The sequence below is a fragment of the Geotrypetes seraphini genome, chromosome 2 (genome assembly GCF_902459505.1).
Source record: "Geotrypetes seraphini chromosome 2, aGeoSer1.1, whole genome shotgun sequence".
NCBI classification, from domain to species: Eukaryota; Metazoa; Chordata; class Amphibia; order Gymnophiona; family Dermophiidae; genus Geotrypetes; species Geotrypetes seraphini.
The window spans coordinates 232,423,314-232,449,646 of NC_047085.1; the positions used below are offsets into that span (position 1 = coordinate 232,423,314).

A 26,333-nucleotide genomic window follows, 5' to 3' on the forward strand; every position below is an offset into this window, starting at 1 on the left:
TAGCGAACGCTTGCTTCAGGGCTCTCAACATGTGCGTGCAGGCTTCCCTTCTCCCCCCCTCCCCCTCCCCGGGCATAACTTCCGGTTTCGGAGGGAAGAGAAGAGAAGCCTGCATGCACACGTTAGAGCCCGGAGCATAAGTTCGCTAGGGGCTGAAATCTCCAAGCCGGTTTTTTGGGTATTTTTTTAAAATGTTCAGCAGCGGCAGATGACAGATGGGTGGACCAACCAGCTAAAAGGCCCTAGGGAGAATACTGGAGAGGAAGGCTGATCGGCCCGTAGATCAGGACGGCAACACGAGTGCGATCGACTCGAGTTGCCTTCCTGAGCTACTGGTCGATCGCGATCGACGCGTTGGGCACCCCTGCTTTAAAGCATATAAGGGAGATCGGGTGTGCATTGCCATTCCATGAAAAGAGCATCCCATTTGATTTTGAGGGGTTTAAGAATAGCCATTGGTTAATCTTTTCTATTGTTGATATCCTGAATATAGTTTTGGTCGGTGAGGTTGATTGAATGTAGTAGTTGGATGTCATCAGTGTAAGTCAGGGGTCTCAAAGTCCCTCCTTGAGGGCCGCAATCCAGTTGGGTTTTCAAGATTTCCCCAATGAATATGCATAAGATCAATGTGCATGCACTGATTTCAATGCCTATTCATTGGGGAAATCCTGAAAACCTGACTGGATTGTGGCCCTCAAGGAGGGATTTTGAGATCCCTGGTGTAGGTGAATATGGTAAACCCGATTGATTGTGCAATTGTAAGAAGTGGGGAGGTGAAGATATTGAAAAGAAGATGGGAGAGTATCATCCTTGTCCATAGTCTTGTTTAAAGCACTCTGATGAAGATTGTCCAACAATGACTCTGGAATTACGGTTTGAAAAGAACGAGGAATCATATTACATTTATTCCTTTTATTTTTTTGCTTTGTATTTGTATCAGGCTCTCTGTTATGAAAGCTAGCATTCTCTATTGATGTTTTGCATTGCTGCTGTTCTGTCAAATGCATCTTGTTTGCTAATAAAAAAATGGTTTACAAAAAAAAAAAAAAAAGAACGAGGAAAACCAGTCGAGGACGGTGTCTGTTATTCCTAGAAGTTTGAAGGGACTCAATTATACAAATGTGTCCAAAGAAGCATACGGGTACAAACAAATCCCATAAGCTGCATCTATCATAGACATGAGCCTATGCACTCATCCGGCTCATGTCTATGATAGATGTAGTTTATGGATTTGTTTGTACTCATATGCTTCTTTGGACACATTTGTATAATTGAGTCCCTTCATACTTCTAAGAAGATTGGTTAATGGCATGTCTTTTATAGATAGTATATTGTTCTGACCCCTTAGGCAGGCTCCTCCGAGCTGGGTCTTTATATCATTTGTCAATAAAGAATTTGGGATATAAAGTCATTCTGTCCTACTGCATCATTCTCATCAGCTATTCCAGTGACATGTCCCAGGTTTTATTCCTTCTCTCTTTGTTCTGTGGGATTTTGACTCCATGTTTTGCTTTACTTGATTTTTTCTAGGAGAAATTATACCTGCCTGGACACAAGCAAGGGTTTGCTCAATATTGAGAGTACTTGAGCACCTACAGAGCTAGCTATTAGATAATGCACTTGAAATCTAAATGCATTTCAACTTAACAAAAAGAGAAAACTAACTGCTAAGGCAAAGAAACAAGGAGTAGAATCCCCTTCCCCAAACTTCTTCCTGAAGACTTTGGCTAGCTTCTGTGTAGTCATCCTCCTATTTATTTTATACTTAATTCACACAGAGCTGGGGGAGAGGGGTTTCTTACTAACCCTTGGCTGAGGGAAATAAAGCACTAAACACCTTGAGTCAAGCACAAGCCCACCAGGGCTGTCCAAGTCCGGTCCTCGAGATCTACTGGCAGGCCAGGTTTTCAGAATATCCACAATGAATATGCATGAGAGCGATTTGCCTGTACTGCCTGCTTGGTATGCAAATCTCTCTCATGCATGTTCATTGTGGATATCCTGAAAACTAGTGCTGCCAAATTCAGAAAATAAAAATTGATTCGATTTGATTCAGCCTATTGAATCGATTTTTTGATACGATTCGATTTTCCTGCTCAATTGGGTGGTTTAAAAAAAAAAACAAAAAAACATCCTGGTGGGTTTATTTTATAACCTCTTCACCCCCTTTGCCTTCTCCAAACCACACTGGTGCTATGGTGTAAACAAACAAAAAAGACTTTTCCTCTCTTAAATCCTAGCTCACATTTGCGGTCTAACACCAGCTCTGGCAGGATACATGTTTCAAATCTGACAAATTGTAATTACAAAATAGAAAATATAATTACTTTTTCTACCTTTTGTTGTCTGGTCATTATTCAAATCTTGTTGGTCCCAGACTCTGGTTGTCTTCTGATAACTTGCTTGCCAGGGTCTCCTTTCTTCATACTAACCATATATCTGCCATCTCTGTCCTCCCCTTCCGTTTCCCTTCCCTTCCCCGGAGGTCTGGCATCTTTCCTTTTTTTCATCTCCATCCAGATCTACCTTTTCTCAACTACCCTTTCATCCAGCATCTGTCCCACCACCCCAGGGTCCACCATCTCTCCCTTTCTTTTCCCAACTACCCTCCTATCCAGTATCTCTATCTCCCCCTCCACACCATCCCTTGTGTCCAACTTGTTTCCTTTTCTGTTCCTTCCCTCCCTAAATCCCATTGCCCATCATCTCTCTCCCTCTCCTCTATTTTTAGACCCATTATTTCTTCCCCCCAAAGTCCGGCATATGCACGTCTCTTTGAACCCCCTTCTCTCCCTCCGTGTACTTCTACACCAGGGCCCATTCACCTGAAGGTTTGTCCCCCCCCCCCCCCGAAGGTCTACACCCCACCCCTGAAGGCCTGCCTGTTCCCCCCCTCTGATGTCAGAGGGGGGGGGCGGGACTGCAGCAGAGAGAAGGCAGTTTGAAGACCCGATGGCAGCTTGTAAAGATCCCTAGCACTAGCGATCTTATCCAGGCTGCTGAAATTAGGTAAATTGAGGCCAGGCGGTCAGGGGGGAAGCCGGACAGAAGCACTTCTCGACTAACACTCCCTACTCGCCCTCTAAAACAGAAGCGGCAGCGGCTGGTCAGCAAGAGGCAGCACTGCCGATCCTGCTTTAGGGGGCGAAGAAGGGAGGGTCAGTCGCCGAATTGGGAGGCCGATTTTTTTTGTTTTTGAATCGATTTGAACCGATTCACCCGAAATGAATCTGTGAATCGATTCGAATCGGGCAGCACTACTGAAAACCTGGCCTTCCAGTAGATCTCAAGGACTAGACTTGGACAGCCCTGCCCTACACAATACACATGAACAAAATTAGCATAAGTTAGCTAAACCCCACAAATTGCAGGTCATAGGAACTGCTGCTTCAACAGCTCAGGAAAATAAGCAAATTTAGGCCCAGATGCTCAAAACTTTAATGCCATCACTAAACTGTTTTCCGATAGTTTAGCCTGCACACATTTTAGCGATGGATTATCTCTGTCTTTAGCGACGTTTCTAGCACTCTCCGACACTAACATGCAAATGGCCTCTTCAGTATTGAAATGAGCACTCCGGTGAATTTTTAAAAATTGCCGAGCTATTTTCTAAAAGTGCCATCGGCTTTTGGCGACAAAAATAAGCGACTGGTCTAGGGCTGCAGGTACAGTCACAGCACTAAAACCCTGGCTTGGAAGTCAGAGTGCTAGAAAGCAGAGTTACTTACCGTAACAGGTGTTATCCAGGGACAGCAGGCAGATATTCTTGACTGATGGGTGACGGCACCGACGGAGTCCCAGTACAGACAATTTTAGAGTGATTGCACTCTAAGAACTTAGAAAGTTCTAGTTAGGCCGCACCGCGCGTGCGCAAGTGCCTTCCCACCCGACAGAGGCGCGCGGTTCTCAGTTAGGATAAGCCAGCTAAGAAGCCAACCCGGGGAGGTGGGAGGGACGCAAGAATATCTGCCTGCTGTCCCTGGATAACACCTGTTACGATAAGTAACTGTGCTTTATCCCAGGACAAGCAGGCAGCATATTCTTGACTGATGGGTGACCTCCAAGCTAACAAAAAGAGGGACGGAGGGAAGGTTGGCCATTAGGAAAACAAATTTTGTAAAACAGATTGGCCGAAGTGTCCATCCCGTCTGGAGAATGCATCCAGACAATAGTGAGATGTAAAAGTATGAACTGAGGACCAAGTAGCAGCCTTGCAGATTTCCTCAATGGAAGTGGAACGGAGGAAAGCTACAGACGCTGCCATAGCTCTAATCTTGTGGCCCGTGACAGAACCTTCCAGTGTCAGGCCCGACTGAGCATAACAGAATGAAACGCAAGCAGCAAGCCAATTGGACAGGGTGCGTTTAGATACAGGATGACCCAACTTGTTAGGATCAAAGAACAAAAACATTTGAGGAGATGATCTGTGAGGTTTGGTGCGTTCAAGATAGTAAGCCAGAGCACGTTTACAATCCAAGGTATGCAAAGCCTGTTCACCTGGATTAGAATGAGGCTTTGGAAAAAATACAGGTAGGACAATGGATTGGTTAAGATGAAAGTCAGACACAACCTTAGGGAGAAATTATGGATGTGTACGGAGGACCACCTTATCATGGTGAAAAACAGTGAAAGGTGGATCGGCCACTAGTGCATGCAGCTCACTGACCCTCCTGGCAGAAGTGAGAGTTATAAGGAAGACCACTTTCCAAGTAAGAAATTTGAAATGCTCTGTGGCCAAAGGTTCGAAAGGAGGCTTCATTAAAGCAGAAAGAACCACATTGAGATCCCAGACTACCGGAGGGGGCCTAAGAGGTGGTTTCACATTGAAAAGGCCCCTCATGAACCTAGAAACCAAAGGATGAGCCGAGAGGGGTTTTCCATGGACCGGCTCATGAAAAGCAGCAATTGCACTAAGGTGAACTCTGATAGAAGTAGATTTAAGACCAGAGTCAGATAATGAAAGAAGATAGTCCAACACCAGTCCCACTGCTGGAGACATGGGATTATGGTGATGTAAGAGGCACCAGTAAGAAAACCGAGACCACTTCTGTTGATAACACTGAAGAGTGGCCGGTTTCCTGGAAGCATCAATGATAGAACGGACAGGCTGAGAAAGGAGTGAATGAGCCGAAGTCAGCCCGAGAGAAACCAAGCTGTCAGGTGCAGAGACTGCAGGTTGGGATGCAGAAGGGACTGTTGATGCTGAGTAAGCAGAGAAGGAAACAGTGGAAGAGGTATGGGTTCCCTGGAACTGAGTTGAAGTAGAAGGGAGAACCAATGTTGCCTGGGCCACCGTGGAGCGTTGAGAATCATGGTGGCCCGTTCCCTCTTGAGCTTGAACAATGTCTGCAGCAGGAGCGGTAGAGGCGGAAATGCATATAGGAAGAGACTGGTCCAATCCAGGAGAAATGCATCGGGCGCCAGACGGTGAGGAGAGTAGAGTCTGGAGCAAAATAGGGGCAGTTGATGGTTGTGGGGAGCTGCAAAAAGGTCCACTTGAGGAGTGCCCCATTGAGCGAAAATGGACTGAAGAGTCATGGGATCGAGAGACCATTCGTGAGGTTGAAGAATTCTGCTGAGATTGTCTGCTAAGGAATTCTGTTCCCCTTGAATGTAGACAGCCTTCAGGAATAAGTGACGAGCTGTCGCCCAAGACCAAATCCTTTGGGCTTCCTGACACAACAGGCGGGAGCCCGTCCCTCCCTGTTTGTTGATGTAGTACATTGCAACTTGATTGTCTGTGCAAATGAGTAGTACCTGAGGGAAGAGAAGAGGTTGAAATGCCTTGAAGGCATAAAACATCGCTCAGAGTTCCAGGAAATTGATGTGGTGTTTCTTTTCCTGGGTAGTCCAAAACCCCTGAGTTTGGAACTCGTTCAAGTGAGCTCCCCAGGCATAGGGGGAGGAATCCGTGGTGATGACTAGTTGATGAGGAGGTAGATGGAACAGTAGACCTCTGGATAGATTTGAGGATGTCAACCACCAAAGAAGCGACTGTCGAAGAGACGAGGTTGTGAACAAGGATCCGTCGCTTGGGACCACTGGGTCGCTAAGGTCCATTGAGGAGTACGCAGGTGGAGACGTGCGAAGGGTGTGACATGTACTGTGGAGGCCATGTGTCCCAAGAGCACCATCATGTGATTTGCAGAGATGGAAGTTTTCTGAAACACCTGCTGACAGAGATAAAGGATGGTGTGAAGGCGGTTTGGTGGAAGAAACGCCCTCATCCGAATAGTGTCCAGAATGGCTCCAATGAATTGAAGTCGCTGAGTTGGAATGAGGTGCGACTTGGGTAGATTGATCTCGAACCCCAACAGTCGAAGGAAGTGAATGGTCTGTTTGATGGCAAGCTAAACCGCCTGAGGAGAATGAGCCTTGATCAGCCAGTCGTCCAGATAAGGGAAGACTTGAAAGTTGTGAGAGCGGAGATAGGCCGCAACCACAATCAGATATTTGGTGAACACCCTGGGAGAGGAGGCCAGGCCGAAGGGTAACACCTTGTACTGATAATGATGTTGGTTGATGAGAAAGCGTAGATATTGCCTGGACGTCAGATGGATAGGAATGTGTGTGTACGCCTCCTTGAGATCGAGGGAGCATAGCCAGTCGCCCTGAGAGAGAAGAGGGTATAGGGTGGCAAGAGATAGCATTTTGAACTTCTCCTTGACTAAACATTTGTTGAGATCTCTGAGATCTAATATTGGTCTGAGGTCTCCGGTCTTTTTGGGTACTAGAAAGTACCGGGAGTAAAATCCCTGGCCTCGCTGATCTTGAGGAACTTCTTCGATGGCGTTGAGAAGAAGGAGGGATTGAACCTCTTGAGCGAGAAGGAGGGACTGATACTTGTTGGAAGCAGACTCTTTTGGTAGGTCTAACAGCGGAGGAGTCTGGAAGTTTAGGGAGTAGCCGTGGGCTATGATCGAGAGCACCCACTGGTCGGTGGTGATTACTTCCCATCGAGAGTGAAAAACGTGAAGTCGACCTCCTATGGGCTGTGGAAGAGGACAGGAGGGAGGAAGACTGGCAATGCCCTAGAGAAGGGAGTCAAAAGGGCTGCGTCGGCTTAGTTTGAGGGGCAGGCTTTACGGTAGGCGGCTGTTGCTGACGAGCCTGTTGGTGCTGTTGGCGTTGCCTCCGAGGTTGAGGAGGATGAGGCTGAACCGGCCAAGCAGAAAACCTCCTCTGATACGATGGTTGTTGTCTAAATGGACGAGGAGGAGGAGGCTTCTTCTTATTTTTCAACAAGGTGTCCCACCGTGTTTCATGGGCAGAAAGCTTTTGTGTGGTGGTATCCATGGACTCCCCAAATAGCTCATCCCCTAGGCAGGGCGTATTGGCAAGCCGGTCCTGGTGGTTCACATCCAGGTCTGAGACTCGGAGCCATGCCAACCGTCTCATCGCTACAGACATAGCAGTGGCCCGTGATGTCAGTTCAAAAGTATCATAAATTGAACGGACCATAAACTTCCTGAGTTGCAAAAGGCTGGAGGTGCATTGTTGAAATGCAGGAAGTTTACGGTTGGATGAGATGTTTCAGGTAAAAAGAGAAGTGAAACGCATAATTACCTGAACGGTTGGCCAACATCGCATTTTGGTAAAGACATTTCCCAAATTTATCCATGGCCTTGCCCTCTCTGCCAGGAGGGACAGAGGCATATACACTAGCTCCCGTAGATTTCTTCAGGGTCGACTCCACCAGCAGAGACTCATGGGGAAGTTGGTGTTTGTCAAACCCTGGAATAGGAATCACTTTATAAAGTGATTCCAGTTTCCTAGGGGGCTCCTGGAATTGTTAGAGGAGTTTCCAAATTTCTGTAAAAAGTTTCCCTCAAGATGTCATGGAGGGGTAACTTCAAAAACTCTTTGGGAGGTTGGTCAAAATTCAAAGCATCGAGAAATGCCTTGGATTTTTTTAGAGTCAGACTCTAGAGGAATTGAAAGGGTGTCTGACATCTCCTTTAGGAACTTGGTGAAGGAGGAGTGCTCTGGCTTACTAGCAGGATCCTGCACCAATGGATCATCCTCATCAGACGAATAATCTTCCTCGGTACCGAGGGGATCGTCAGAGTCATCCCACAAGTCAGGGTCCTGTACCGATTGAAGACGGCCCTGCGAAAGGGGAGTGGAGGATTCGGTATGCTTGGTCTTGCGTACCGATTTCCCTGAACGTGTGGATACCGTACCTGGTGACTGCACAGCGGTACGGGTGTCAGAGAACGGTACCGGATCAGAAGCCGAGTAAGCAGTACGCCGAAGAGACTTCGGCTCTGCCGACAGAACAGGCATAGATATAGATTTTTGCAGTGCCGATAATGTCGATGCCGATAAAAGAGGCTGATCGACAATCGGCACCGAAGGCTCAGTAGGTACCGACACTGGAAGGTTCGGAGTCAGTAGAGCCGGGAGCAATTGTTGCAGTTGCTCCTTAAGTTGGACCTGTAGGATGGAGGCAATACGCTCATCCAGAGTCGGTCCCGATGGCACCGGTACCGCTTTTTTCTTGCTCGGTACCTGCGGTGCAGCTCGATGCTCAGGCGAAGCCGATGAAGAGGCAGTAACTTCAATGGGAGCGGAGCGCTTACGGGGCCGACACGCAGTCTGCAGGACTTGGCTCACTGCATGCTCGACTGGCGGCCCGAGAACAGTAGGGGAAGGCTTCTTAGCCGGCTTACCTACGGGGTGCAACACCGGCGATGGATCTTGCGGTGTCGACTTGGAGGAAGTTGCAGGAGTCGATACCGGTGGAACTTCCATAGCGGTACCGAAAAGGATCTGCTGCTGTATTTGCCGATTTTTTAAAGTTCTCTTTTGAAGAGAACTACAGCAGGTGCAAGTTTCTGCCCTATGGTCCGGACCCAGACACTGCAGGCACCACTTGTGCGGGTCGGATAATGATATAGGGCGCGCACACCGCTGACACTTTTTAAAACCCGGTGATGGGGGCATGAAGGGAAAAATGGCCGTAGCAAAATCGAAGCCCGAGGCTTCGATGGTGCCAACAGGCCCCGCTGGGGCCGACCGAAAAAATCGAAAAAAAGTGATTTTTTTTTTTTTTTAACACAAACTAAATAAAATAAGAAAGAGAACAATTCTCGAAGAAAAAGAATGCGCGAGCGGGAAGGCGAGTAACAATGAAAAAAATTTCCAACAGCCGTTGGAAGCACGCATCTTCTTAGCTCCGTGGAAACTAAGAAACTGGGGACTGCGTGCCTTCGTCGGGCGGGAAGGCACTCGCGCACGCGCGGTGCAGCCTAACTAGAACTTTCTAAGTTCTTAGAGTGCAATCACTCTAAAATTGTCCGTACCGGGGCTCCATCGGTGCCGTCACCCATCAGTCAAGAATATGCTGCCTGCTTGTCCTGGGATAAAATCTGTTTTGAAGCAACCCCACCTCCCCCCAGCAGTGGGAGAGATGCCCACTGTCTCCCACCACAAACAAGCCCCTCCCCCAGCAGGAGAGATGCCCACTCTCTCCCACAGCAAACAAGCCTCCCCCCTCCTCAGCAGTGGGAGAGATGCCCATTCCATCCGCAAACAAGCCTCCCCCCTCCTCAGCAGTGGGAGAGATGCCCACTCCAGCCGCAAACAAGCACCCCCCTGCAGCAGAAGAGATGTCCACTGTCTCCTGCCACAAACAACCCACTCTCTACTGCTGCAAACAGGTTCACTTGGCAACAGGAGATGCGCCCACTCTCCCGCCAAGTAACCCCCCCCCAGCAGCGGGAGAGATGCCCATTCTCTCCCACTACATCACAACCCCCCCGGCCTCTGACTCCTCTTCCCCCGTACCTTTAGATGGCTGACCGGAGGGATGCCTACTCCCTCCAGTCATTTGGCCCTCTTCCAAAATGGACCTTCTGCTCCCCAGTGCTCCGATTGGCCTGGATCCTATAGGAGGGGCCTTAGGAGTCTGGGTCAATCAGAACCTTAGGTCCCTTCCCAGTGCATCCAGGGAGGGGCCTGAGGCTCTGATTGGCCCAGGTAGTAAAAGGCCCCTCCTTTGGGAAGGGCCTTGAACAACCTGCACCAATCAGAGCCTCAGGATGCAATGGAGAGGGGAAGGCCCATTTTGGAAGAGGTGGGCCAGCTGACTGGAGGGAGCAGGCCTCTGGTCAGCCATATAAAGGTATGGGGGAAGAGGGGTTGAAGGTGGGGGTTGTGATGCAGAGGGAGAGAATGGGCATCTCTCCTGCTGCTAATGGGGGGGTATCGCTTGGCAGCTGGAAAGTGGGCATCTCTCCTGCTGCTGGGGAGGGGGGGAGGGCTTGTTTGCAGTGGGAGAGAGTGGATATCTCTCCCACTGCAGAAGGTGGTATTTGTTTGTGGCAGGAGAGAGTGGGGTGGTTGTGTGGCAGTGGGAGAGATTGAACATCTCTGTCGCTGTTGTGTGTTTGTTTTTTTGGGGGGCCACATTTTTTCTGCACATGTGCCCATCTCTTTCACCAGCGATGGGCACATGCAAATTTAGCGAGTCTTCGCTAATCTCCACCAACCACATTTATATGAGCATTTTTGGGAGAATGACTCGTTTTTTAAAATTAGCTATCAGAATGACTGCTATAACATATTGTCGCTTTTTAATGCGATTTTTTTTAGAATCTAGGCCTTAGTGACTGTTGCTGGATTATCCTGGTAATCTTCCTATTCCTGATGGACTTTGGCTCTCATTATTCAACTACATTGCAAACCCTTCAGGAACAACAGCCAAGAAGCAGAAACTTTTCAAACATGAGAGGAGAGATGTAGCAACTAGTTCTGCTCTGTAAGGCCTGGAAATGACGATTCTGGAGAGGTGATTTCACACCTTTTATCAAAAGGAAAATATACTACTCGGATGTTGTATCCACTTTCAATCAAGTCACAGCACAGGAAAAAAAATTAAGTATTTACAAAAGAACATTGTTTGTTTTTTTAATAGAAATAATCAGTTTTCTGTGAACTTTAATAACCAATCACAAAGGGGAGGGCTGAAGAGAGAAGCCAGAAGGTTGGATGAGAGTTTCGTGTCCGGAAGTCCACAGGAACACTTTGCACTATTTTGGAGAACACACAAGGAAAAACAAAAAGTGCTGAGACTATGAAGACAAAATAAACTAATGTACAAGGATGGTACTGTGTGTAGAAAATGACAATAAAAAGCCCAAGAGAAAAGCAGCAATGTTGGGAAACATACACAATCTTCTCCTCTGCTCTCAACAAGGTTTCAATAAAGTCCCTGGAGAGCCGCTTATTGTTTTTGTGTTGCTGCAGTTCTTGTAATAATCCTCTTCAGGGCAACTCCCACCCAGTCTTGGGGAGGGGGGAGGGAATTCAGAGTTTAATTTGGAAAGCCGTTGGCTGCACCGAAGCAGAAGGTCCTGAGGATTTGAAGAGTGCCTTCAAAATGGTGGCAGGGTCCACCTCAGCTTGAGGGTTAGAGGTCAAGCCTATACTAGACCTGCGGGCCTCACTGGTCTTCTTCACAGAGGCGGGAGTGTCACTCAGTCGCCTGTAGAAGGAAAAAAAAAAGACAAGACAAAGCCTGACAACACATGAAGGGGTAGTAATGAAGCAAAGATTTTATCAGTTTCCAAGGGTCAGATGTGGCCCAATAAAATGCATTTTTGCTTTATAACGTTTTGCTCAGTAGCAAAGAGAAAACTCACCTTCCTGAAAAAGGGGCTTTTTATCTTTATCACTTATATTTACTATTTCCCTCTGCCTTTGTCTCAGACATGCCTAAATTCCACGGAAACATGGTACGCTGTGCTTTCTTAGTCTGCCATATAATAATACACATAATTGGAAGAATTATGACAGGATTAATTACACTTTTTGGTGGGTAAATGTGTGTACCACATATAAGTATGAAAGAATGATGGCGGAACGTTTGGGGACTAGTAAGTCATTTAATGATGTATGGAGTCCATTGACTACATTTGTTGGATTACAGTAAGGATACAGATGTTCTGGAGATAATTTATTAAACACTGACATATAAAACCATGAAAATTCAATTAAAAAAGTACAATGATAAAAAAATACAGTGATAAAAATCCAACCGGACCTTCACGGTCCGTGTTTTGGCGAACACGACTTCCTCAGGGGTCCAATGGTTTGCAAACTCACATATAAAGAATTGGACTGAAAACAGTCTATTGTCTTTAAACATGTGAGCAAAGAACACCGCAGACAAGCTGAAGTAGCAAGGCGTGTTCGCCGAAACACAGACCGTGTAGGGTCCGATTGGATTTTTATCACTGTATTTTTTATCATTGTACTTTTTAAATTGAATTTTCATGGTTTTATATGTCAGTGTTTAATAAATTATCTCCAGAGCATCTGTATCCACAGTTTTTGTTTTCACTGTGGATCATTGGGTCTCCCCATTTCTCTTTGTTGTGCTGCATTACAGTAAGGGTCATGTTTTTTCTTTTTCATTAGATTTCTTTACACATCCAGGGAGGGAAATTTACTTTGAGGAGTTAAATTATTTAATTATAATATTGAAATCACATATGTATTATTGTATTAATAATTAAGATGAGGATGGGAGTAAATGACTGTTTAATGTAATAATTGTATATTGTATTAGTGCGTTCTATGCAGTATTTATGATTTACCAATTGTATTGCACTATTAAAGTTTGAAAATCAAAGATTGAAACAGAAAAAAAAAAAAGTCTGCCATATATTTGAATGTTTTTTTAATCATTCTCTTTTCCCCTTCCTTCTTCAAATGAGTGCACTTAAGTGTTTTTATACCTCATTTAGAATTGTGTACAAGCCCTGCACCATTTTGTTAGGTCCCCTTGAAGCAGAAGGATCGTATTGCATAGAAGTTCCCTCAGGTTTTTTTTTTTGTTTGTTTTTTTCCATTGCATTCCCAAACCTTAGTTAGCATTCACTACCCGCAACTGTATTTTTCAAGCATGACAAAGCTGGCTACTTACAGGAGAATGGGCTGGTCTGAAGTGATGACATTTCCATTCATATGAAGATTGCATTTCATTGGCTGCCCTGGAACACAGGAACAAATGTGTTAGGAAGGAGGACATCATCCTCCTGTATTTAACCACAATAAACCTTTGTATGAATACATCAGCATTTTATTTAATGTACAACCATATATAATCTGCTAGTACATAAAACCAGCCACTAGTAGCTAACATAATAAATACAACATATCAAAACAAACCATATCATTCACATAAAAAAAATATAGCAAAACTATACGTCTGCCTCAAGACAGCTGTAGCATCAACCAACAGGGGCAGGGATTAGTGTACACCAGAGTTTCTCAATATGTGGTACACGTACCCTAAGGGATATGCAAGCCACTTGTTGGAGGTACGCAGCACTGCGTGGGTCTCCCGCCCCCATCCTCAATGGCTGCCGCCGGGGATCCCATGCCCTCCTTCCTACCTGCCCCCTTTGCTGAAGCCGCAGATCTCATGCCTTCCTTCCAGCATTCCTCCCTCCACCAAAGCCGACCCAGAAGGCTTCCCTCTGATATCAGAGCTGACATCGGAAGGAAGCCTTCCAGGTCAGCGGAGGATCCCAGTTACCTCCTTCAGGGCTGTCCAGTGGCTCTTGCACGCTGCATGTGGCTGACCCAGAAGCCTTCTCTCCAACATCAGAGCTGACGTCAGAGGGAAGGTTTGTGAGTCAGCTACATGCAGTGTGTAAAAGCCTGCATCCCTGTGCGGCTGAAGGCAGGAAGAAGCAGCCCAGCTGGGTGGCCCTGAAGGGAGCGAGTGCAGCCCTGGAGTGAGCAAGTAAGGAAGAGAGGGGTCATATTCGTGGGAGAAAGGAGGGGGGGAGCACAAATTTGGGAAAAAGGCTGGAAGGCAGGGAGAGGGACACAAACTCGGGACACAGAAGGAAGGGAGGGAGCATGAATATGGGTCACAGAAGGGAGGAAGGAAGGGGGCACTAATTTGGGACATAGGAGTGGGAATAGAAAAGGAAAATTGTTGGACATGAGTGTGTGAATGAGAGGAAAAGAGATGGTGCACATGGAGAAAGGAAGAAAGAGGAAAATTGGGCAAAGAGCGAGGAGCAAGGTAGAGATGCATAAGGAATAGAAGGACGAGAGGGAGAAACGGATGTGGTGGAAAGGGAACAGAGGGACAGATTAAAGGGGATGCAAGGGGGAAGAATGTTGGACACGGTGATGGAGGGAGAGATGTGGTGGCGAGGGGACAGATTGAAGGGGATGCAAGGGGGAGGAATGTTGGACACAGTGATGGAGGGAGAGATGGGGCATTGTGCTGGAGAGGGGTGATAGAAGGAAAAATGGGCTAATGGGCAGTGGTGAAAAATGCTGCACATGATCCGGGTGAAGAGAGAGGGAGAAATGTTGGATGTGGAAGTAGAGGGGGTGGGAGAGATGCACCCTGGATCTCTCTCTCTCTTTCCCTACTCTCCTTGCAGGAAGGGAGGGAATGAGAGAAAGACAGATGGACAGTGAGAGAGAGGGGGAGACATGCTGCCAATAGGGGTGGAGGAGAGAGGAAGAAAAGTTGGACTTATGGAGGGACAGAGAGAGATGTTGGTTGGGGAAGGGAATGAGGTCCGGAGGAGAGGAAGCATGTGGAGGCAGAAAGAAAGAAATATGAGATGCACCGTCAGAAGGAAGTGCAACCAGAGACACATTAAATCACCAGACAACAAAGGTAGGAAAATTATTTTTAATTTAGTGAAAAAATGTGTCAGTTTTGAGAATTTATATTTGCTGTCTATATTTAGCACTATATTTGTCTATTTTTCTATAGTTGTTACTGAGGTAACATTGCATACAGTATTTTAAAGTCATCTGCCTTGATCTCTTTTGAAAACCCCCCAAATATAAATGATTAACATTTTCTCTGTGTACATGATGATTAACATTTTCTCTTTGTACAGTGTGCTTTGTGTTTTTTTAGTTTTGTGGTTACCATTATCCTCTATAATAAAACCCTAAGCGCGCATGCGCACTTAGGAGGCCGTGATCCCTGCTGCCGTGCTGTGTGCTTCCGTGGCCGCATTCCATTTGTGGCACGTACACGGGCTTGGGATGGCTTGCGGCGTGTGTAGTGGATTGAGCGGCAGTTTGTCTCAGCAACAGCAGATGTTTGTCGTGAGGGTGCTGCGAGGTGTCCCATGCTGGTAAGAAGTGGAGGGGGAGAGGGAAAGGGGGCTGCTTTGGGAGGAGGGGTGTGCTGGGGGCAGACAACAATCATGATTTGCTCTGGGGGGGAAGAACAGAAGGGGGCCACGGAGAGACAGGCAGGCATGGCACAACAAGAAATACAGGGACAGGGGGAGGTAAAACGAAGGGAGAAGGGCTGCTGCTGGCCAGGGGGAGCAGTGAAGGGGTGCTGCTGGATAGGGGGGAGGTAAAAGGAAAGAAGGCCTGCTGCTGGACAATGGGAACAGGCAAGGGGTGGTGGTGGAAAGCCGAGGAGAGAAAGAAAGACAGACAGACAGCGGCAAGGAGAGAGAAAGAAAGACACACACACACATCTATTCTAGCACCCGTTGATGTAACAGGCTTAAAGACTAGTGTATTAATAAGATTATATTGTGTGTATATGAAAAATGAATGGAAGAAATTGCACTGCAATTAGTACTATTATGGGGGTGTGGTCTTGGGTGGGTCTGGGGCGGAGTTTGGGTGGGGGTACTCAGTTGCTATTTGTTAGACTTAGGGGGTACTTGGCTTGAAGGTGTTGAGAAACACTGGTGTACAGAGTCAGCTGCTAGAAAAGTCCTCTCTAAGAAAAATTGCTTTTACTTGTTTCTTGAAGATCACATATTAAAAATCCTGCCAGAGTGTTTCCAAGAGAAAGAGCCCAGCTTTTTTTTTAATTCTTTATTCATTTTTGCATATTACAACAAGTGTATTAGATAAAATCATATGAACTTATAGTTACACACTTGATTAACTCTCATATAACACATTAAATATAACATTTCATTACATATTTATATTCTTTAATATCTTGAATATTATGTAATACACCTAATATCTAAACAATTATTATTAAATAGAAACCCTCCCATCCTCATCCCCTCCCGTAACAGAATTTCATACAAATATATTGACACTATTGATATATTCATATGCATTATGAGATAAATAAAAATAATACCCACCCTTTTCCCTTCTATCAAATATCTTACTTTGGGAAAATGTTATCATTCATTACAAAAGCCCAGCTTTAATTCAAGTTACACAAAGCAAATGCTTCCCAGCAGGCTGAGGGACAGAACAGCTAGATGTCATCAGCATATATTCTATAACATGTCAGGTGAAGCAAGCAGCTTCTCTAATGGCTGAAAGCAATGTTAAAATAACACCAGAACAGAGAACCCCTGTGTTTCCATGTGGAACATTTATTGGTAGGAGAGTATCCACCCTGAAGATCCTCTTTGGTGTATCTATTCAGGTGCAATCAATGTAGAAGAGACTATGGATTTTGTTTAGTGTATGCTCTATGAAATACTGCATCTAATGCATAGCAAAAGGTTCCAGGTAAACATATTGAAAATGGAAATAATGGAGACATCTGCTACAAAGTACAGATACAAGATCCTTTATCTGAAATCCTGAAAACCAAAAAGCTCTGAAAACTGAAATCTGATGTGAACCAGAAGTAGTTAATTTCTCTGACATGACACACACTGAAACCAACACAAGTGCATGCATTTCCCCTGATCTCTACACAATTCAGGTTGGAGGGCTGGAAAGTGGCGAGATTCCAGGGTGGCAGTGAGAAGCAGAAAAGGTTAGATGGCTGACACTTGCTACACCTCTTAAAGCCTGTAGCAGGCCGGGACATAGGCAGAAAAATAGCCGCCGCAAAGTCGAAGCCCGCGGGCTGCGGCCGAGCGGCCCGTCCCGGAAAACGAACGGAAGAAGAAAAATTTTTTTTTTTAAACTAAAATGAAAGAAATAAAAGAAAACAGCGATTCGTGAAGAAAAAACACCAACTGCGGTTGAGAGAAGGCAAAAAGTGAACGAAGTTAAACGCAGAAAGTCAGACGGACTTCTCGGCTCCGCGGAAAACAGAGAACTGAGGAGACGCGCCCTATGCTGGGCGGGAAGGCACTCGCGCATGCGCGGTGCGGGCGACTCAAAACTTCGAGTTTCTTCAAGCAAGTCTGCTTGTGAGGCATCTGCATCCGGGCTCTGATGACATCACCCATATGGGAGAATACCTGCCTGCTTGTCCTGGGATAAAGAGTTATTACTCAGCCTTGATTAGTAGAGCAGACACCTTTTCCTTTTTTGGAATCAAACTATTACCTTCAACCTACAGAATGCTATCTAATGCTGATATTAGGTCAAATGCTCTTGAATTAGCAATATTTTTTAAAAGGAAAACTGAAAAAACACACTTAGGTCATCTATTGCAACATCTAACTGGCTAATTCAGACAAATGATTTGTGGGGTTGTGTTCCTACAGACAGGATATGAGGTATTTTTCCTAGGATTAAGTTAGACAAGCTTGCGGATATGGTTACGTATTCTGCATTTCACAGCATGCTGGACACTTGTTCGACTTAAAAAAAACAAACCCAAAACTCCTCCTAATGGAATTTTTATCTTGGTTAATGAAGTGGCTGGAGTTAAATTTCTCTTTGGATCTGCTCCCACAGTATTTACAAAACATAGTACTCATCCCCTTCCCAAAAAATCCACAAGAAAAGTTATCTTTAATTTCAAACTATTGATTCAAACTATTGCCCAGTAAACGCTCTCTCGTTTTTTATAAAGTTAATGGAGAGCATGGTTGCTAAATACTTGATAGACTATCTAAAATTGCATGATGTTGTTATTACATAAATCTGAATTAGCATTTAGAAAAGGATTTTAGCACAGACATTATTGGGTACTTAAGTGTTGGAAGTTAAAGCCCTAATTAGCACTGGCAGCCAGGTCCTACCTGTACAATTTGACCTAGCTACATAGGGAGGGAGAGAGAATTGTTGGACATAGTGATGGGAGAGGAGTTAAGCAGAGATGCATGGGAATGAGAGGGAGAAATGTTGGATATGGGGTGGAGAGGGAACTGTGAGACAGATCCTGCATGGGGATGGAAAGGAATGCGAGAAAAAATGTTATACATGGTGGTAGAAAGAAGGGAGGGGGAGATGTAGCATGGGCTGGAGAAGGTGATAGAAGGAGAAATGTTCTGCATAGGACTGGTGGAGAGGGGTGAAAGATGCTGCACGGGGTAGACAAAGGGATGAGAGAGGGAGAGATGTTGGACATGGCAGTAGAGGGGGACTGAAGATGGAAGGGGACAGAACAATGAGAGAATAAAATGGAAATTTATTAGAAAGCTGAAAAGTATGGAGAAAGAGGGTGAACTCTGAGTGTACTGAGGTAGAACCGAAAAAAAGGGAGGAAAGAGCTAAATGGAAAGGTTAATATGTCAGAGGCAGTTGTGAGGAAATGGATCAAGACAGGAGAAAGAAGAAAAGACTAATGGACAACAACCGCTCAAAGAAGAATTTGCAGAAGACATGAAAGTAGTAAATTAGCAATTGGTGCAAGTGCCCGAGATGCCTGAATGGTATGCAGCCGAGACATCTGCAACAGCTCCTCCCTGAGCATGGCTCAGTACCCATCGAGGGCAGGCACTGGCAAAGTCTGGGGAGCGGCTTTAAAGACAGCCTAAGAAAATACTGGTGCTGATGAGTAGATTAAATCTGGCTGCTTGGAGACTGGCACACTGGCATCCCCACCAAAGAGAGGGAGCTACCCTTTTGATGCCTATACTTTTTGAGTACCGGCAATGCCAATGCCCCTACACTCTCAGCACTATGCTGGAACCCACTTGACGGAAAAATAATCTCCAGACAACAAAGGTAAAAAAAGGAATTTATTGATTGAAGTACAGTACTCCCCGAAATTCACAGGGGTTCCGTTCCAGGAACCCTTGCAAATTTATTTGTCAAAAGGCAGGGGAGGCAGGAGAGGGCAGCTGGAAAATCACTCGTGGTCTGCTCCAACCACCTCTTCCTGCTTTGACACGCAGCTCCTGATTGGTGTAGCCCGACTTTACTACAGGAAGAGGTGGTCGGAGATCATGAATGAGCGAGTCCGAGATTCCCAAACCGTGAATTCACGGGGGAACACTGTACATTAGCTTTGGGAAATATGTATAGCAGATGTCATCGTATTGTGTTCCAACAGAAAAGGAAATGCATTTCTGGTTTTATTTCTCCAGTGTTGAAACTCTTGATGACTCTTGCTTTAAGCTGATGGGGATCCCCGAGCACCGCCAACTAAGGACCTCCTCCAAAGGTGGCCCTTCTACCAAGCGCAGCAGTCGTAGGCAGCATCCATAAGCCACTAAAGGTGCCAACATCTGTGACTTAGTGACATTGCTGCTGCCTGCCAAGCTTGTAAAAGGGAGCTTTGGCCACCTTCAGAGGAAGTCTTCTGACATAGTTCGAGGGTCCTCATCAGCTGGAGTATTTATATTTTATTTTTACATTAGAGGCTCTGGCAGAGACCATTTACAAATTATGTATTCTTCCCAATTAATATTTCTAAATTAATAAAGTGTCTTTGCTTATTTGCAAATTGATCTCTATCAGAGCCTCTAATTCAGTAGCATAAATAAATGAAATAACTACTTCTGAAGTTTATGGGGATGGAAGAGACTACTTGTGGAGACTGGTTTGATTCCAGTGGGGACGGACGGAGGCAGGTTTGATTCCAGTCCTCAAGCCACTCTCTATTTTCTACTTGCTATATATGATGGTATGCACAACAGGCTCTGTAGGATGATGTCACCCAGATGTTAGAATACTAATGCCCTGTTTGTTCTCAGGTCTACTTCACACTCTAGCAATTTCCAGAACAGACTACTATAATAACATTCTTTAAAAAGAGCTCCCAGCCTCATCTCGAAACAGAGAAATATGATGGCAGATAAAGGCCTAATGGCCCAACCAGTCTGCCCATCTGTGGCATCCACTATCCCTTCCTTTTCTAAGAGATCCCACGTGCCTGTCCCATGCTTTTCTTAAATTTAGACACAGTCTTTGCCTCCACCACCTCTACAAGGAGATTATTCTGTAAAAAAGTATTTCCTTATATTACTTCTGAGCATATCACATCTTAACTTCATCCTATGTTTTCTCATTCCGGAGCTTCCTTTCAAATAAAAGACTTGCCTCATGTGCATTTATACTACATAGATATTTAAACATCCTTATCATCTCTCTCCTCTCCCGCCTTTCCTCCAAAGTATACAAATTGAGATCTTAAAGTGTGTCCCTATAGATCACTGATCATTTTAGTAGCCTTCCTCTGGACAGACTCCATTCTGTTTATATCTTTTTGAAAGTGAAGTCTCCAGAATTGCACACAATATTCTAAATGAGGTCTCACCAGAGTCTTATACAGGGACATCAATACCTCCTTTTTCCTACTGGCCATACCTCTCCCTATGCACCCTAGCATCTTTCTAGCTTTTGCCCTCACCTTGTCAACCTGTTTGGCCACTTTAAGATCATCATATACTCACACACAAGTCACGCTCCTTTTTGACCGATACAGAACATGACTATGACACTGCTTTCTAGTGCCCACAAATTTAATCAGGTCACCCCACTATTTGTGCATCATTATTGATTACTAATAAGTTGTTTAAGTTCAAACTGCTGCTCATCCTTACTCAGCAGACTTTACAATTTAACTCCCTTCCGTACCCCCCCCCCCCCCCCCCGTCTGACCTTCTAATCTTTGACTAGATTGTTCCTTATGTTCTTCATACAAAAGCTTACTTACTATCCCATCCCTTCTCCAAATTCATTTTAAAATTACTCAACGGACAGCTTTTGCCTTTCTGGCTTCCTTAATGTGGAATAATCTTCTGCTCCCAGACCAAAAACTCAACAACTAGATTTAAAATAGTACTTAAAAACATGGCTTTTAGGGTCCTGGACAGAGGAGCCAGAATGTATGGAAAACAGGCAATGACAACTCCTCTTTATTCTTTTCCTTTCTTTCTCTCTCTTCTGTTATTTTTGTTAGCATGCGTCTAAATTTATACACTACCTTAATCTGCAAGAATATAAAAGTGATTTAAATTTTACTATCCTGCCCAACAGATAAACCGTCAAGCAAAAATGCACATTAAAGATGTGCCATTATATACTGTACTGCTCTTCTGAAGGAGGGAACTATATGAATAGACACTGCATTGCATTATATTTAGAATCACTCAAAATGCGTGGCTACCAGCCTTCCCTATGTTGTCAGGGAACAGCACCCATAAAATGCAATCCAACTCTGCTGCATAGTTCCAGACTACAAAGTTGACCTTCCTTTCTTTCCCAACCAGGATCCCAATACACTTTCCAGTCATATGGTCACCTCTGAGATGTGGAAAGTCTACTAACCAAGCAGAGACCGTCTATAAATGTCAAAATGTACAGAGCTGCATACACCTTTCAGCGCTAAATAAGTGATAAGTAGTAGTAACCAATCTTCTTACATCACAAGTAAAAGGGAGAGAAGGAGCAATATCATTACCACCCAATTACAGTTAAACAGACAAAGAGCCAACATTGGAATGTAAGCACTTTGTCCAAATTCACTGCAGTATTGGACTGAGAATCTATTGATTTCCATCCAACTTTCAGCTCGGTGCCTGAACCACATGGTCTAAGCATAAAAGGCTGCCGGTGTGTGACCCTGCACAAAACATGTGGCCTTTGGTTAGTCAGCCCACATGCCTCACAACTTACCATCTAAGCATCTGTTATTATATTTCTTGTAAGCGCTGATGGCATCTTCCTTCTTCACAAACACCACCTCTGCAACACCAGGCTGGATGAGGCGAGCTCGCTTCAGAGCGCCACATACGCAGAATAATTCCTGAAAAGGGAAGGTATAATGATATCTGTGCCACTGCCATGCACAGTAACACCAGTTACTTACAAGCAGCAAAATCAGATGCAGTGACTAGGCAGCATCTGGGACATATTTTACAGACCCAAGCGTACAAGACCAGTCTGGGGGAAAGGATATAAGAAAAGGGTTCTCATCTTTATAGCAACATCAATTTTTCCCTCCTTCATTGGCATTTTCTTACACATCTCCATAACTTTTTTCTCAGCTGTCATACCTACTCTTCCTCCCTTAAGCAGTCGGGGACTCAGATGTTTGGGGAGGTTAAAATGGAGAGGGACTAATGCAGGGTGAGATGGGGCAAATTTAAATCTTTGGGGTCACAACACATGTGCCTGTAGGGCAGTGGTTCTCAACCCTATCCTAGGGGACCCCCAGCCAGTTGGGTTTTCAGGATGTCCCTAATGAATATGGATGAGAGAGATTTGCATATAATGGAGGAGAAAGGCATGCAAATATGTCTTATGCATATTCATTAGGGATATCTTGAAAACCCAACTGGCTGGGCACTTCTGTCTCTCTCTCCCCCCCCCTACTCACCACCATACAGTATAACTTCTCTCTCAACCCACCCTCTCTCCTTCCTACTATACCATCCAGAATCTTCTCTCTCTTCCCTCTGCCATGCTGCATCTCTTCTCTCTCCCCTTCCCTCAGCCATCTAAGATCTCCTCTCTGTCTCTCTCTCCCCATCTAATGATGTTCCTCCGTCTCTTCCCCCAACCAGCATTGCCTCCCCCCCATCATTTAGCACTGTCTATTTTCCCTATCCCCAGCTATTCAGCTTTGCCCCTTGATCTCTTTCCCCTCCACTCCTCCTCCCCTATAATCCTCTCTCTTTCATTCCTCCCATTTCCTGGCTCCAACATTTCCTGGCTCTTTCTTTCTTTTTCTTCCCCAGCCCCAAAAAAAGAAAATCAAACTGGAAAATCAAACTGCTGCCTGTCTGTCTGATTCATTGGTTGTCAATAAAGAAAAAAATGTGCACAGGGTCAGAGAGGCTCTGTATGCCGCTGACAGCTCTGCCAGTTCTGCCCAAACAGGATGTTGTCCCATGAACTTTAATCTACACATAAACCCATCAGAGGCACATTTTTACTCTTTAATGGGTTATTGAGCCCCTTCACATTCAAACTAAATCCTCATCGCATGAAAAATATTCACATACACTCAAAACATTCACCAGGATAACCTCCACACACACTGGACTCCCACCCCATAAGCCTAGTAACAGACCCTAAGCCCCCAACAACATAACATCACCCCTTATCTTCCACCCTTCAATGCTCATTAAAGCGCAAATCTACAGTGTACCAGTAGCCTGACCAAAAAACAGCTTCCCAAACCTGAGGCAAAAAAAATTCACTCCCCCATTATATAAATATGCAAGATAAGCAAACACTGATTCTACAAAACTCAAAAGGAAAAAAGCTTATGTCTCAATAACTTCCTAGAATACAAAACGTAACATAAAATTTTATTTGTATACTGCGATATACCATGAAGTTCAATGCGGTTAACACAAATTATCTAAAGACCTTACATAATCAGAGAGGGTACAAATACAAAAAAGCCTAGAGACAAAACAGGATCAGCATCGGATACAATCAGGTGATTAATACAAAAAGTCTAAATAAGTAAACAGCTTGAGTTACAATTAAAGTTATAGAGAGAGATCCCCAAATACAAATAGCTAAAGGGGTTAGGACATAGTATTAGATGAATCTGCACATGAAGCATTTACAGTTGTCAGGAAGAGTGTGAGTGCTCTGCTAGAAACTTATTGAACAGGTATGTTTTTAGTCTTTGCCTAAAATGCATGTATGATGAGGAGGTCCCTATGATGGGGAGTAGTTCCTGGCTTAAGTGAGTTGCTTGGTAGGATAACAGTTTTGTGATGTAAGCTCTTTTAAGCCTTTGTTGCATGGAGGGTAGAAAAAAAATGGAACACAAAGGCGGGTTGGGGAGGTAAACTCAAATACATCAAAATCATGTAGTTTGGTAGGAGGCCATACAGCACCTTATACTTGAAGCAGCACAATTTGAACAATAAGCAGGCCTCGATGGGGAGTCGGTGCAGTTGCTTAAAGTAAGGTGTGACATGGTCATTTTTCCTTAGTCCAAAGATAAGGTGCACAGCTGTGTGCTGAATCATTCGGAATCTTAGTGTTTCTGGGGGCATGAAAGAAAGAAGCAAAAGGCAAAAAACGTGGAACTGATGATCTTGGATCCAATTTATTTGAAAAATGGTGTAGAACTATACAGGTATACAATAAAATGTGCAATAACACAAAGGACACAGTATAAATGTGGCATAGAAAGAAAGATAAGGCAGTAGTGTAGCATGCTAAGGATTAGGGCTTCTAATATTATCAATACCCTTGTTGTGTAAAAATGTAAAATAGCATTAAAACTGTTATAACTACGAAAATAAACTATTGCATCAGTATGTTAAAATATGCTCAGAGACCTGGAGACAGTCAGATATTTATCTCACTTAAAAGCCTAATCGACCAATCATTGTATATTTTGAATTATTAGTTGAAAAATAACATGTACTGTAGTCATAACCATCAAAATAAACTCTGTAGTCATAACCATCAAAATAAACTCAAAGTACAACTTATCCTAAAAATAATCACATTTGTGGAGTGATACATTTAAGATAAGTTGTACTTATGACTGCAAGTAATTTTCAACTAAAATTCAAAATACGCAATGATTGGTCGGTGAGGCTTTAAATGTGAGATAAATATCTCAAATAGTCTCTGGGTCTCTAAGCATATTTTAACATACCAATACAATAGCTTATTTTTGTAGTTACAACAATTTTAATGCTGGTCTACATTCTTGCACAACAAGGGTATTGATACATTAGATATACGTTCAATTACCCTGTTATTGCAAAAATTTACTTTTTTCCCTTTAGTTTTATGATAAAGATTAGGGCTTGGCATAGGATTGGAAGGGAAGGACGTCAAAGTAAGATCAAATAGATCACCGTTTCCAGAGTGCTGCAAAGCCTTCGCGAACTACAGAAGCCACTTGGGTTTCCATTGTCATCTTGCGATCCAGCGTCACTCCAAGGATTTTAAATGGTGGACTGTAGCGGAAGGGTGTTACCCCTAATTATGATGTTTTCCTCATTCAGGTTTGAGGGGTTTGCAAGAAAGCACAGTTACTTACCGTAACAGGTGTTATCCAGGGACAGCAGGCATATATTCTCACATGTGGGTGGGTGACGCCATCTACGGAGCTCCGACGCGGAAGCATTTTCAAGCAAACTTGATTGAAGATTTAAGTTTGCTCTGCTGCTCCACGCATGTGTGCCTTCCTGCTCCACTAGGGGGCGCATCCCCTCGTGGTCTCCAGTTCACTTAACTAGCAAAGAAGCCAACCTCGGGGAGGTGGGCGGGTTGTGAGAATATATGCCTGCTGTCCCTGGATAACACCTGTTACGGTAAGTAACTGTGCTTTATCCCAGGACAAGCAGGCATGATATTCTCACATGTGGGTGACCTCCAAGCTAACTGAAAAGGGATGGAGGGAAGTTGGCAATTTAAACAAATAGATTTCGCAAAACCGAATGGCCGAATCGGCCATCGCTTCTGGACAGTGAGTCCAGACAGTAGTGGGAGGTGAAAGTATGAACCAAAGACCACGTGGCAGCCTTGCAGATTTCCTCGATAGGTGTGGACCTGAGGAACGCTACGGAGGCTGCCATCGCTCGGACCTTGTGTCCCGTTACTCGACCATGCAGCGCGAGACCAGCTTGAGCATAGCAGAAGGAGATGCAATCGGCCAACCAGTTGGACAAGGTGCGCTTGGAAACTGGGTGACCTAACCGGTTTGGGTCGAAGGACAAAAACTATTGTGGGACTTTCCGGTGTGGCTGAGTGCGTTGGAGGTAGAAGACCAACGCTATCTTACAGTCAAGAGTGTGGAGCGCCACCTCTCCGGGATGAGAGTGGGACTTGGGAAAAAACACAGGCAAGACAATGGACTGATTGAGGTGAAGATCAGACACTACTTTAGGCAAGAACTTTGGATGAGTGCGGAGTACCACCTTGTCGTGATGGAATACCGTGAAGGGTGGGTCCGCTACCAGAGCCTGTAACTCACTAACCCACCGAGCGGAAGTGAGCACAAGCAGGAAAATTACCTTCCAAGTGAGGAATTTTGGATGGCATTTGTCTAGGGGCTCAAATGGAGGTTTCATTAGTTGAGCCAGAACCACGTTGAGGTCCCAAACCACCGGAGGAGGTTTGAGAGGAGGGTGGACATTCAGGAGACCCTTCATGAAGTGAGAGACTAAGGGATGGTGCGAGAGGGCTTTCCCTTCCAGGGGCTGGTGAAAAGCCGCAATCGCACTGAGGTGTACTCGAATGGAGTTGATCTTTAGGCCAGAGTGAGATAATTGAAGTAAATAGTCAAG

General features: G+C 44.9%; 1 protein-coding gene across 1 annotated transcript in view; it reads right to left on the reverse strand.

Annotated features, from left to right (window-relative positions):
- Positions 1–10,895: 10,895 nt before the first annotated feature.
- Positions 10,896–26,333, reverse strand: part of POLDIP3 (DNA polymerase delta interacting protein 3) — a 103,368-nt gene continuing 87,930 nt past the window's right edge. The window contains exons 7-9 of the mRNA XM_033935180.1: positions 21,736–21,865; positions 12,932–12,998; positions 10,896–11,488 (exon numbers count right to left, since the gene is read on the reverse strand). Coding sequence (XP_033791071.1) covers positions 11,311–11,488; positions 12,932–12,998; positions 21,736–21,865 — 375 coding nt within the window. The 3' untranslated portion in view covers positions 10,896–11,310. The remainder of the gene's footprint in view (positions 11,489–12,931; positions 12,999–21,735; positions 21,866–26,333) is intronic.